This window comes from Tachysurus fulvidraco, chromosome 3 (assembly GCF_022655615.1).
Source record: "Tachysurus fulvidraco isolate hzauxx_2018 chromosome 3, HZAU_PFXX_2.0, whole genome shotgun sequence".
In the NCBI taxonomy this organism is placed as follows: Eukaryota; Metazoa; Chordata; class Actinopteri; order Siluriformes; family Bagridae; genus Tachysurus; species Tachysurus fulvidraco.
In genome coordinates, this window is record NC_062520.1 from 3953187 (window position 1) to 3967872 (window position 14686).

Genomic DNA, 14686 nt, shown 5'->3' on the forward strand with positions numbered 1-14686 from the left:
GCAGGTTAAGTAAGTTAATACATCAATTCAGTCAAGTTATTATACATTATTGTAAATAATTTATGTAACTAAAGCAACTTAACTAGCAAGCTACAGTAGGTAGGTTTAGTCGAGTAGTTTAGTAAAGTTTGTAAATTCATATATTTATGTAAGTAAGTAAAGTTATTCGAGTTAAATTTACAAGTAATAAAGAATCGAGTTCAGTAAGTAATAATGTGTTAATTATCAAGTTGTGTAATTAAGGTTAAGTCAGTCAAGTTATTCAATAGGTTATTAATGTCATTCATTTAATTAAGTAACGTTTTTTTTTTAAGTACAGACGAGTCTTAAGTTAGTGAAGTAATTTAAGGTAAGTAATTAAAGTAAAGCATTAAAGTTAAGGAGTAATAAAGTTAGTAAATAAATATAAAGAGTAATCTACATTCTGACAGTGAAGCTTCGTGACGCGACGTGACGCGACTAATCTCATTATAAGATGTTATTCCTGAGACGTAGTATTTCCTCACGTGGGGTTTCAGAGTCGCGTGCGCTCACGGTCGGCACTCTCGAAGCGACGTGCGTGTAATTTGCTCTGTAATTGGATATCGATAATCAGGTTTTGGACGGCTGAGCCGGAGGGTGGGGTGGGGTGGGGTTGCTAATCAGATTCTCAGGGGGCTTTAGGTTTGAGGTAGGAAAGGAAATCGCCATGACGACCTCTCACCCTGCCTCGTGCCTGAGCGAGTTAGGCTTCTGGCAGAGCTTCGATCTTTGTGATTGACGCCGTGGTGTCAAAGGTCATGAATTTGCCTCAGCGGGTGTTCGGGGGGTGGGGGTTGGTTGGGGTTGGGTGGTGATTAAATTATCGCTTAGATCATCCTAATTTTATAATAAATGGATCAGATCTTTTTTGTACTGTTTTGTTTATTATTCAGTGATTTCTCATGTTTAATTATTTCCATTTAAGAACTAATTCATGTCCAAATACAGATTTCTGTTTTTGATCCACATTTATAACACATTTTTAACCACAGAATTGTATTTCTATTCAAATCCAGCAAATTAAATTATTGTAGATACTTTTTTTATTGTAGAGATATTTATAGATTTTTCCTGACTAGGTTTAATTCTGAATTATTATACAGATTATTATTATTTATTATTATTATTATTATTATTATTATTATTATTATTATTATTATTAAGGTTTAGTTTTTTAAAGTTATTAAAAAAAGCGTTCAAATGTTGGTTTAAACTGCTGGAACTATTATGTCAAAGGTGAACTCAAAAGTGATGTGTGTGTGTGTCTCGGTCTGTGTGTGTGTGTGTGTGTGTGTGTGTGTGTGTGTGTGTGTGTTTGGCTGCGTCAGTGATGTCGCTTCATTGTTCCTCTTCAGTGAAGTCACATTACAGCTATTTGCGTTTCAGTTGTGTAAATCAGCTTGAGATTTGCATGTGAGAGAGAGAAAGAGAGAGACACAGAAAGAGACACACACAGAGAGGGACAGAGACGCACAGAGAGGGACAGAGACGCACAGAGAGGGACAGAGACGCACACAGAGAGACAGAGACGCACACAGAGAGACAGAGACACACAGAGAGACAGAGACACACAGAGAGACAGAGACACACAGAGAGACAGAGACACACAGAGAGGGACAGAGAGAGACAGAGACACAGATAGAGAAAGAGGAAGAAAGTTCTTTGTAGAAATGGAACAGAGGGTGAGGGGAAGAAAAGTAATGTGTGTATGTGTGTGTATGTATATGAGCGTGTGTGTGTGTCTGTGTGTGTGTGTATATGAGCGTGTGTGTATGTGTGTGTATGTATATGAGCGTGTGTGTGTATGTATATGAGCGTGTGTGTGTATGTATATGAGCGTGTGTGTATGTATATGAGCGTGTGTGTGTGTGTCTGTGTGTGTATGTATATGAGCGTGTGTGTGTATGTATATGAGCGTGTGTGTGTATGTATATGAGCGTGTGTGTGTGTGTCTGTGTGTGTATGTATGAGTGTGTGTGTGTCTGTGTGTGTATATATAAGCGTGTGTGTGTGTGTGTGTGTGTGTGTGTGTGTGTGTGTGTGTGTGTTAAGGCCCAAGGCTTCCCTGCAGGGAGATGTGCAGGAGAGGTTCAGTTCCAGCTGTGAGCTATCATTCAAATCTATATGCTTTAATAAACTTATCCCAAAGAGTGTGTGTGTCTGTTTGTGTGTGTGTCTGTTTGTGTGTGTGTGTGTGTCTGTTTGTGTGTGTGTGTGTGTCTGTTTGTGTCTGTGTCTGTCTGTTTGTGTCTGTGTGTGTGTGTGTGTGTATGTGTGTGACCAGTGGGATTGGGAATTGTAGTGGTTAGTGATGGGAGCTGATACAGTGTTTGTTTTCTGGTTGCGTGTCTCAGGTGTGTTCATGCGGAGTGTGTGAAGCAGGACGACTCAGAGCTGCAGGACGGATACACGTGCAGCGTGTGTAAGCAGGTGGAGCAGGACAGCAGTGAGCACGCTCACATCCACGCCGTCCAGGACGCCGTCCTCACTGACCCCGACGCGGCGCAGGGTGAGTTTCTGGGCTTTATGTTTATACATTTAATGTGATCTCAGTGTGGAGATTCAGAGGAAACACACTGTGGAGTCTGGTGTGCTTTATACAGTGTGTGTGTGTGTGTGCGTGTGTGTGTGTGTGTGTGTGTGTGTGTGTAAAGGGTTTAGTTATCTGATCAACAGCTGCCTTCAGGACTTGTAATGTTACCATGATCAAGAAGCTGAGAGATGTGGAAAGTATGAATAGCTCTGATCTACAGCTCAGACTTAAAACATGGAACTGAGAGAGAGAGAGGGAGAGGGAGAGAGGGAGAGGGAGAGGGAGGCTCCGATAGACCGACAAAGAGAGAGAGAGAAAAGATTCTGTTGGTGATGTGTTGTTGGTGATGATGATGATGATGTTGTTGGTGATGATGATGTGATGTTGGTGATGATGTGATGTTGGTGATGATGATGATCTTAGTGGTGGTGATAGTGGTGCTGGTGATGATGGTGATGATTATTGGTAGTGATTTTGGTGGTGGTGGTGATGATGCTGATGGTAGCGGTGATGATCTTGGTGGCCCTGATGATGCTAGTGATGGTGATGATGATGCTGATGGTAGCGGTGATGATCTTGATGATGTTGATGATGTTGATGATGGTGATGATGTTGGTGGTGATGGTAGCGGTAATGATCTTGATGTTGATGGTGATGATGTTGGTGGTGATGGTAGTGGTGATGATCTTGATGATGTTGGTGGTGATGGTAGCGGTGATGATGATGATGGTGATGATGTTGGTGGTGATGGTAGCGGTAATGATCTTGATGTTGATGGTGATGATGTTGGTGGTGATGGTAGTGGTGATGATCTTGATGATGATGGTGATGATGTTGGTGGTGATGGTAGCGGTGATGATCTTGATGATGATGGTGATGATGTTGGTGGTGATGGTAGCGGTGATGATCTTGATGATGATGGTGATGATGTTGGTGGTGATGGTAGCGGTGATGATCTTGATGATGATGGTGATGTTGGTGCAGATGGTGATATGGATTAACCCTGAGAGATGAGCGCGATGTTGAGTGTTTCTTTAGGACAGACGTGTGGAGACGCTCTGGGCCTCAGGATTGAGACTGACAGAGATGTAATGTGTTGGTGTCTCTGCTGGCAGCGCTGTAATTACACTGTCTCTGTAGCTTCAGGTGTGTGTGTGTGTGTGTGAAGGCAGACTCGAGGAACCTCTGCGACTCTGTTGACGTCAGAGCGGATCACATGATCACGCAGACGCATCGTTTGTTTTTCCCCAACTGTCTGTGAACTAGCGTTGTGTTGTGTTTTGAATACTGCAGAATGATCACAGATTTGCATTTGATTTCCATCTCCCTCATCCTCACCCTCATCCTCACCCTTATCCTCACCATCACCCTCATCCTCATCCTCACCCTCACCATCACCCTCACCATCATCCTCACCATCATCCTCACCATCACCCTCACCCTCACCATCACCCTCACTATCACCCTCACCCTTATCCTCACCCTTATCCTCACCCTCACCCTCACCATCACCCTCACCCTTATCCTCACCCTCACCATCACCCTCACCATCATCCTCACCATCACCCTCATCCTCACCCTCACCATCACCCTCACCATCACCCTCACCATCACCATCACTCACGTCCTCACCATCACCCTCACCCTTACCATCACCCTCACCTCACACCTTCACCATCATCCTCACCATCACCCTCACCTCACACCCTCACCATCAACCTCACCATCACCATCTCTCACATCTTCACCCTAACCCTCACCATCACCCTCACCATCATCCTCACCATCACTCACACCCTCACCCTAACCCTCACCCTCACCCTCACCTCTCACCCTCACCATCATTCTCACCCTCACCCTAACCATCACTCTCACCCTAACCATCACCCTCACCTCTCACCTTCACCATCATCCTCACCATCACTCACACCCTCACCCTAACCATCACCCTCACCTCACACCCTCATGCTGTCTCTTGTCTGGAGTTACGATGTCTGGATGTAGCCTGTGTTTTATACTGTAAAGTCTCTCACGGTGACTCAGTGATCATAGATCATTCAGAAATAAATCCATCGCCGGTCACCAGGTCAGTAATCGGTTCTCTGAGCAGCAGGTCAGACTTTTTAAACGCTGTTTTTAAAAATCCCACAATGCACCACAAAATACAGGGAGTGTCAACACTCACTTTGTTCCTTTGCTTGAAACGATCATCAAAAAATAATAAAAAAAAAGACGGACGAACCGCCCATTCGGCCGACTCCGTCTGCAAACGTTAGCTTGTTATCGTAGCTCACAGTAATGTAGCGCAAGTAATCATGTGAAAGATATTTTTATTATATCATTAAACGCATCTTATTCACTAGTAGGGCTGGGCGATAAAATGATAACGATATGTATCGCGATAGACACGCGATCGATATCAATAAAAAATGTGTTCGATAAAACGTTCGCTATTTTTTATTCTTCGTCGGAAGAAAACAGAGGTTGCGAAGCAAGTTTGGCACTCACTCTCTGGTAACTTAGCAACGTAGGGAGTGACACGCTAACAGCCAATCATGTAACAGTATCGCGTTTGGTTGCACCATATCGTCGTCTCGTGCCGGTCTGCTGGATTCCTCTTCAGTTAACCGGCGACTGATGAGCAGAAAATGAGCCGTTTTTGATATTATAAATCTGACCGTAGTCACAACGTCGTCTGTATATTATGCAAGACCGTTTCTCTATGTTTATATTTAACACTTTGCACTATTTTATTACACTTTATTAAACATTTCTTACATTTTCTTTCATTTCTCACCTTAAATGTTAAGAGATAATAGTTAAGTGTTCATCGTGACTTTAGACTCATGTTTACATTATAATTATCGGAGGTTTCCTGGTTGTCGCCATTTCTGTCTTAATAACTGAGGGGATTCTGATCAGAGGAAGGTTAAGTTTCAAATAAAAAGGTTTAAATACAATATATTTTTCTCCTGGTCCTTATTTTAAATGGGTCATAAAAAATATCAATAATTATCGATATCGACCGATACGAAACACCGATATCATGATACAGGTGTCAGCCGTATCGCTCGGTCCTATTCACTAGTATTTCGTCCAGCATGTAATTAAACACGTAAAAACCACCAATTTCAGCCCTGATTGTTGTTACTGAACTAATAAAGTCACAGCGTTTCACACTGCACTAATAAATAAGGGCATGTGAGTGACGAGGACAATAAAACAAGTGTGCTGTTAGACATTTCACAGGGTTTGTGGTGGTTAAAGTGATTTTGTCACTTCTTAGTGTTTTAAATGTTAAAAACGCAGCGAATGTCTCGACATGTTGTAGTGAGAGTGTGTAGAAGAGCTTAGGGTTAAAGATCTCCTGCAGGACCCGTGACGTCCCTCCTGTGCTCGGATCCTGACCCCGTGACCCCCGGACCGTGTGACCCTGTGAGACGCAGCACAGCAGAGAAGCACTCGACATCAGGAATGAGAGAGAGAGAAGGAAGGAGAGAGAGACAGAGTGAGACAGTGAGAAGGAATAAGAGTAAAGATAGAGAGAAGAAATAAGAGAGACAGAGAGAGAGAAGGAATGAGAGAGAGAGAGAGAGAGAGAAGGAATGAGAGAGAGAGAGACAGAGTGAGACAGTGAGAAGGAATAAGAGTAAAGATAGAGAGAAGGAATGAGAGAGAGAGAGAGAGAGAGAGAGAGAGAAGGAATGAGAGAAAAGAAAAGAGAAAGAGAGAAGGAATGAGAGAGAGAGAGAGAGAGAGAGAGAGAGAGAGAGAGAAGGAATGAGAGGGGTTGAGAGTTAAACAGAATAATTAAGAGTGAGAGGGGGAAAAGACAGAGAGAGAGAGAGAGAGAGCTCCATTACAGCCCCCTGTATTCCCGTCTCCAGCTGGTGACCTATCCTCGAGCTCCGAACTACTAAAAGCGAATCCTATTTTCTTATCCGCGGCCGTTATTACCGTCTCTAATGAAAGCTCAGCCTTCCTCCGGGCCCGTGGCAGGGAGATGAATTGTGGTGTGGTTCTGTGCGAACACCCCCACCCCCCACCCCCCTGCGCGGTCTCTTATTCCCTGTGTGAATGTGTTTCTGTGTGCCGAGCGAGGGATTGTGGGTGGGTGTCTGCGTGAGTGGGCGCGGAGCCGTGAGGCGTCTTTGTGAGCCGGACGTGTTGGGCTTCGGCCAACCGCCCGGGAAGGAAGCGGCGTGCTCGTTCCCTCCCCTGCTGCTCTCTCCGCAGGCACCCTAGAGAGGCAGAGGAACCACTGATCTAGACTTTACCCTCCCACTGGTGCTAGAAGAAGCCTCCTTTATTAACATCTCTATGTAATTAACGAGTCTAAGATTTCGGAGACAGATCCGTGAAGACGGAAGCGAGGTAGCGGTCAAGGCCTACGCTTAGGAAATTATGCATCGAGGTTTCATCAGTGAGGTTGAGAAGATTTCAGATGAATAATTAAACAATGTTGATTAACTAGGTTCTAACAAAGCACTTCCAATCTCTCGTACTCTCTACACTTCTATCCATCACATGCGATCGGCCTAGTACGGGTTTTTCGGTGCGGGTTCTACAGGTCGTAGGTTCTCCAATATGAGCTTGCCAGTTTTAGTTCACTAGATCAGTTGAACCCGTATGGGTTCTCGGGCACGTTCTACGTTACGGATTCTCCGGTACGAGTTCTGAGGTATGAGCCGTGAGTTTGCCAGTATGGGTTCTACAGTATTGGTTCTCATGTACAAGCTTGTTGCTATGAGCTTTCCGGTATAAATTACCCTGCATGACTCTGCAAGTTTCCCTGTACATTCTGGTCTCCAGTATGAGATCTCTAGTACAGGTTCTCTTGCCATGAGTACTGGTTCTCCAGTATGGGTTCTCCAGTATATGCTCATTAGCATAAATTTCCCAGTACATGTTAGCATGAGTCTGCCAGTTCGAGTTCTCCAGTATGGGTTCTCCAGTATGGGTTCTCCAGTATGGGTTCTCCAGTATATGCTCATTAGCATAATTTTCCCAGTACATGTTAGCATGAGTCTGCCAGTTCGAGTTCTCCAGTATGGGTTCTCCAGTATATGCTCATTAGCATAATTTTCCCAGTACATGTTAGCATGAGTCTGCCAGTTCGAGATCCTCAGTATGGGTTCTCCACATTCTCCATATTATCTTTAGTTTCCACAACTGCAGGAAGAAGAAGCTCCTCAAAACCTTCCATCTTTTCACGAATGAGCTTTTGGTGCACCTAAAATCCTGCAACCGACCAATCACAGGCTAGATTGACTTGTGCTTCAGTTCTCTACAGAATTTGTACATGACTCTGCAGTGACAGGAGTCTTTAGTGTCAGTGCAGTGTATCAGGCAGGCTTGCGAACACACACACACACACACACACACACACACACACACACACACACACACACACACACACACACACACACACACACACACACACACACACACACCCTTAGTTTGGCTGTAAGTTGAAGCTGAAGCTCTTCATGTCTCCCCTGCGGTTATACGATACGTCGTGAGGAAATTCCCAGCGGTGTCGAGCTTCATGTATGGAGTTCGTCACCACATCATCCTGACACAGCTGAAAAGAATGACATTCACCATGACGTGGTTCTCGACCCGGTGCTAATGTTTAACAGACCGTGCCGCTGCTCTGAGGTGAAAGTTCAAACCCCAGAACCAGGTCTGAGCAGATCTTGACCCTTGTCCTTGTTCAGCTTTCTCTTCAGACTGTTACTAAGCTCTGACACTGGAGACTCCTTCCATACATCATCTTTTCTCCCTCACAAAGACTGTATCTCTGTGAAGGAGCTGTCGCTATAGAAACGATAACAGGTTAATATTAAGATGTGACTTGCAGCTGCACTGATGTCTTTATGAAGAGAAGCTAGGAACTGATCTGCAGAGTGTGTAATGTGTGAGGAAGCCTCGTGCTGCTCGTACACCGAGAGCTCGGCTTGTCTCTGAGGGAGGGAGGGAGGGAGGGAGGGAGGGAGGGAGGGAGGCTGATGTGATCAGCAGAGTTGTCACCATCACACACTCACATGAGCTAATGGCTGCTGGAAGCATCTCACCTTCTCCCTATTATTTTCTCTCTCACTCTGTTAGTCTTGCTGTTACTGTCTGTTACTCTGTTACTGTCTTACTCTGTCTGGTAATCTGCTACTGTCTGTTACTCTGTCTGGTAATCTGCTACTGTCTGTTACTCTGTCTGTTAATCTGCTACTGTCTGTTACTCTGTCTGTTAATCTGCTACTGTCTGTTACTCTGTCTGTTACTCTGTTACTGTCTTACTCTGTCTGGTAATCTGCTACTGTCTGTTACTCTGTCTGGTAATCTGCTACTGTCTGTTACTCTGTTACTGTCTTACTCTGTCTGGTAATCTGCTACTGTCTGTTGATCTGTCTGTTAATCTGCTACTGTCTGTTACTCTGTTAATCTGCTACTGTCTGTCGATCTGTCTGTTAATCTGCTACTGTCTGTTACTCTGTTAATCTGCTACTGTCTGTCGATCTGTCTGTTAATCTGCTACTGTCTGTTACTCTGTTAATCTGCTACTGTCTGTTACTCTGTCTGTTAATCTGCTACTGTCTGTTACTCTGTCTGGTAATCTGCTACTGTCTGTTGATCTGTCTGTTAATCTGCTACTGTCTGTTACTCTGTTAATCTGCTACTGTCTGTTGATCTGTCTGTTAATCTGCTACTGTCTGTTACTCTGTTAATCTGTTACTGTCTGTTACTCTGTCTGTTAATCTGCTACTGTCTGTTACTCTGTTAATCTGCTACTGTCTGGTGCTCTGTCTGTTAATCTGCTACTGTCTGTTACTCTGTCTGTTAATCTGCTACTGTCTGTTACTCTGTCTGTTAATCTGCTACTGTCTGTTACTCTGTTAATCTGCTACTGTCTGTTACTCTGTCTGTTAATCTGCTACTGTCTGTTACTCTGTCTGTTAATCTGCTACTGTCTGTTACTCTGTTAATCTGCTACTATTTGTTACTCTGTCTGTTAATCTGTCTGTTAATCTGCTACTGTCGTTACTCTGTCTGTTAATCTGCTACTGTCTGTTACTCTGTCTGTTAATCTGCTACTGTCTGTTACTCTGTCTGTTACTCTGTCTGTTACTCTGTCTGTTAATCTGCCACTGTCGTTACACTGTCTGTTAATCTGCTACTGTCTGTTACTCTGTCTGTTAATCTGCTACTGTCTGTTACTCTGTCTGTTAATCTGCTACTGTCTGTTACTCTGTCTGTTAATCTGTTACTGTCTGTTACTTTGTCTGTTGCTCTGTACTTTGTCTGTTAATGTCTGGTAATCAGTTACTGTCCGTTACTCTGTCTGCTACTTTTGTTACTGTCTGTTAATCTCAGTCTGTCTTTCTGGTACTGTCCTTAACCCGTTTACTGTTATTCTGAATTATACTTTCTGTTGCTTTGTCTGTTGATCTCTTACTCTTTTACTCTTTTACTCTGTCTCTCTGTCTCTCTCTCTCTCTCTCTCTCTCTCTCTCTCTCTCTCTCTCTCTGAATGTAAAACCTTTCATCTCCTTTAGCCACTGATTTCTTAATAGGACCAAGTTTAGAAAATTCATAAAATCTCCACATTCATCGTGTCTCTGTTTCTCTCTCTTTCTCTCTGCTTGTGTTTGTGTGTGTGTGTGTGCGAGTGTGTGTTGGTGCGAGTGTGTGTGAGAGAGATGTACAGTAAGCTGCGTTTCTTCCTCCTGGGTTATAAATAGCAGTGTGCAGTGTTGACAGGGCTTTCATCAGCGTGCACTATAAAACACTGTGTTCGCTTTTCACACAGCGTCATCACCATCCTCTGTTCCCAATCACTGTCGCACACTTCCCTTTCTCTCTCTCTCTCTCTCTCCTTTATTCTCTCACTTTCTCTCTCTCTCTCTCTCTCACACACACACACACACACACACACACACACACACACACACACAAACCTGCACTTGAATCACACAAACTTAAATAAACTCACACCTTATTTTAAAAGTACTGTCACACTTCCTTTTAAAAGACCCTAGCAGTGATAAACATATCAGAACTGTACTCAAGACCACTATACAGCCAAAAGTTTGCGCACCCCCGACCATTCCACCCATACGTTCCTTTTGAACATTTTATCTAAGATTTATTCCTTTCTCTTTGCTGTTATAATAACAAGTTCTTCCACTCCAACCGTAACCTCCACACCATGCGTTCCTGGAGCTTTGTGCACAGGGACATTGTCACGTCGAGCCTCGTAGTTCCAGTGAAGGGGAAATTTTCATGCTTTTCAGCACAAAGGCATAAAAGTGTCTCAGCACTCACACTGTGAGATTTTAAACAAAAAAACTTTTTGACACAGTGAATTTTAGGAACGTTAAGATTTCGCTTAAACCATCACGTCTTTATGGTTGGGATTATTTATTAATTTGTGACAGTCAGGAAACTCATCACACCTCGTTAGAGCTCATCTGAGAAGGTGATGTCATGATGTCCGTCGTTTTCGTCACCTCCGTGATTATTGACGACACCCACAGGAACTTCACATCCTCACGTATGACCTCGCGATACGGCTCCTCTTATTTCGAGACACGTGATTATTAATGCTTCATCTGATTTCCTTAACCCAATTCTGCCTGAAGCCCCGTGTACATGGACTATATTAAATGCCTGTTTTTGATGTACGAGTCTTATTTTCTTCTCTCCGTTCCTATTTCCTGGAAGCTCGCTTTGCTTTGAATACGAGACTTAAATTAAGAGCTAACAGCACAGCCAGTGTTTGTTTATGAACTTGGTTTTTCCCCAGCGGGCATCGTATCAGCTCGGTCTAACGTGTATGGTGCGGGCGAATATGTTGCCATGGTGATGCCTGCCTCGATGGGTTGCGCTGTTAGTGCTCATCATGAAGCAGAGAGAGTAAGAGAGAGAGGGATGTCTCTGAGAGAGAGAGTGGTAGAATTGAGCGGGTTTGAGAGATGGGAGGAATTATTTATTTATTTTTTTGGTTTCTATTTAAGTAGATTGCGGCCATGCTCGGATTACATCCTTAATACACTCCGATGTTCAATATCAGGCCAAAAAAAAGACTGAAATGCTTGTTTGGAATTGATTTGAATTGATGTTTAAAAAAAAAATCTCTGTAAACAGCAACTCCGTGCGTTTGCGGTTCATGACGCAAACGCATCACGAAGTTCCGATTAGTTTCGTATTACGACAGATTCGATCGCACACAACCACAAGAAATTGTCCTTGTCTGCAAATCTGCCGCGGTGCAAAAGAAAGTGACAGGAAAATAGTCACCGTTATGGTAGTAACGGTAACTCCGCTGTATCATGGATTATTTTGCTGTAACCGTATGGCCCTTTTGTTTTTTTTATTCATTATATTTTAACCAGTAAGTAAATATCGCACATTAAAACACTTGTGCTCAGTTTTATTAGCGCCAAAGGTTTCGCTCAAGCTGTTTACCGAAGAAATGCCGAAACGGAATTTAAAATGTATCCATCATGTGTTTAGAGCTGCTTACGTGTCTTCTGCCAATTAAATTATCTTCTCGTTGACCTGAAAATGTTGCACAACACTCATTATTCAAATCCCGGCATTTCCTGGAACGCGGCCCAGCCGCCGTGCCAACACTTTAAACACAGAGTCAAAAGGTTGGAATATAATGATAGTAGTAGCACCACAGGGCTTCCTACAAACAAATTTGTCATAACATGAGTAGCAGGGGGTGAAAAAAAACAGCCAAAAACATTTTCCTCCCAAGTTTTTTTTCAGTGTTTAATATCGGTTGCATTAGCTTGGTGTTTTGCTTGGGATTGCAGGAGCTTTCGCGGCCGTCGAAGAGGACGTTTCGGTTTCCCTGGAAGCAGATAGCGCTACACATCCTGTTGCTGAAGAACCCAAACCGTCTCCATCAGGTGGGTGATTGTTTTTTTTTTTTTTATTTGTTTCGACTTTGGAGAGTGGATTTGATCCCATTGTGGTGTGGATGGGGAAAATGTTTGCAAATTTACTCGAGTGCAAAACCAAGTTAATGATCCCTTTGCTAATCGTCTCTAAAGCCTTACTCAGTGTGTGTCTGTCTGCCAAAACCTGTAAACGCAAGCTGTTGCCTCACTGGGACTATTTGTTAGAGGTGTATGTATATTTATAGAAATAGTCTGAATTGAAATTCTCTTATTTTTTTTTTATCCTATCTCTTTTTCAGCTGTAGAGGCCGCTCAGGAGATCCAGGTGACTGTTACATTGACTGAGGGCTCATCTCCTTTAGCATCTCCACTCGCTTCCCAGTGTTGCGCTGCTGTCGTGGACCAAGATGATGAGGGATCTCACGATGCCATCAGACCAATGGAAAATGGCAAGGAGCAAGAGATCGTGCCCGAGCCGGAGCAAGCCGAGGAGGAACCGAATATGGCGGACGCTCCGAAGGTTCTACTTACTTCACCTACCAAAGAATCACACCCTGAGCCTTCCCCATTAATCAGGGAGGAACCCATTGATTTGGGTGCATCAGCTTCAGTTGAGGAAAATGTTCAAGAATCACCAGTTCTGAGATTAACGGAAGATATCGGGCAGGATATGGAGAAGGAGCAAGAGCTGCGGAAGACGCCACAAACGGCAGAGGTTAAGGAGGAGGAAGAGGAGGTGGCATCTGAGCCAGCTTTGCCTGAGGAGGTCAGCATTACACTGGGTGCAGAGAGCAGTCCAGCCGTGGAGATGGATACTACGCCTGGCAGCGAGCTCAGCTTCTCAGGCTTCAGCTCTCCGTCCACAGAAGACAAGATACCAAGCCTTAAACGCTCTCCGGCATTTTCCCCAGATGGCTCTCTCAGGCTCTGTCACTCACCCTTCTCTACGGAGGCCTCACCCAGACAGACTCCCACGCATGGCCACAATACGCCCGGGTATAGCCCCGGTGTGTCCCCGGCTACGTTCTACCCCCTCACCCCAAAGATTGGAATGGGAAAGCCAGCCATCTCCAAGAGGAAGTTTTCTCCAGGAAGGCCCAGAGCGAAGCAGGTAAGTGTGTGATATCAAAGCGAGATCCTCAGCCTGCTTGGTGTTTTTGATAGACCCTCAGACTCTGGTTCAGCTTTGCAGCTGTGCAGTAATTATTCCTTTGCTCAGTCACAATGATTAGTACCAGTTTGGAGGATATATTAATTAATGTCAAAAGGCTTTAGGTGTTCTTGTGTTTCTCTCTCTCTCTCTTTGTTTCTCGCTTTGCTTCTCTCTCTCTCTCTCTCTCTCTCTCTCTCTCTCTCTCTCTCTCTCTCTCTCTCTCTCTCTCTCTCTCTCGCTCCTGCTCTCCCTGTTTTGCTCTCGTTCCCGGTAGCACCCCACCCCCCAAGCACCCCGGCACTCCTCCCCATCCTCACTCTGGAGTGCATAACTCTGAATAACCCCTCAGAGTAGGGGGATGGGAATTGGCTCTGCTGCCAAGGCTCTGATGCTCAGGGAAAATAAAGGAGTCTTTTTGGAGGTGTATAATTCGGATCGCTGTTCACTGAGCTGGAAAGCACGACACAAACCCATTTCCACTCCGAGCTTGGGAACAGGGAGGATGCTGAGTGCTCTTCTTTTAGGACCGGCCAAGCCATCAGAAATTGAAAATTAAACTTGGCAGCACGGGATCTCCTTGCTCGAGTTCTCCCTCACCTCGATTTCTCGAGAAAACCAAATTTTAGAGGTCGTTGTTTTTCGGGTGTCTCGTTTGAAATCTGTGTTTGACTTGGAGAAAGGTTTTAATCTATTTGCTTGGCTCTTTTGTGGTTGTGCGCATAGTCCTCGATGAGAATTGGCGAGGATGGTGAATCTCTGCCTCTTTCCCTTCTCCTTTCCTCTGGAGGATGCTCCTTCCCAGTCTTGTGAAATGTAAAGGGTGGTCACCTCTTGTGGGGTCCAACTGGGATTTCCTGTTGGTGTGTGTGTGTGTGTGTGTGTGTGCGGCTACGTGCACTGCTATGCGTTCTCATGCGAGTGTGTGCTTGTTGGGCTTTGGGGATATGTGAGCGAGGAAGAGAGTCAGCGCCTCGACACGTTTTGTTGTGCAGATGAGATTCTCCCCCACTGACTTTCTTTTGTAATGTCCAGAAGAGCCTGAAGTTTATTTTGGAGACTGAATCTTTGTAG

At 44.4% G+C, this 14686-nt stretch overlaps 1 protein-coding gene across 10 annotated transcripts in view; it reads left to right on the forward strand.

The window, feature by feature from the left end:
• The window catches only part of kmt2ca (lysine (K)-specific methyltransferase 2Ca), a 157555-nt gene that overhangs the window by 69468 nt on the left and 73401 nt on the right, over positions 1-14686 (forward strand). For all 10 annotated transcript variants that reach the window (XM_047811175.1, XM_047811172.1, XM_047811170.1 and 7 more), the window contains exons 12-14: positions 2376-2530; positions 12376-12471; positions 12762-13573. In XM_047811175.1, the coding sequence (XP_047667131.1) occupies positions 2376-2530; positions 12376-12471; positions 12762-13573 (1063 nt within the window). The remainder of the gene's footprint in view (positions 1-2375; positions 2531-12375; positions 12472-12761; positions 13574-14686) is intronic.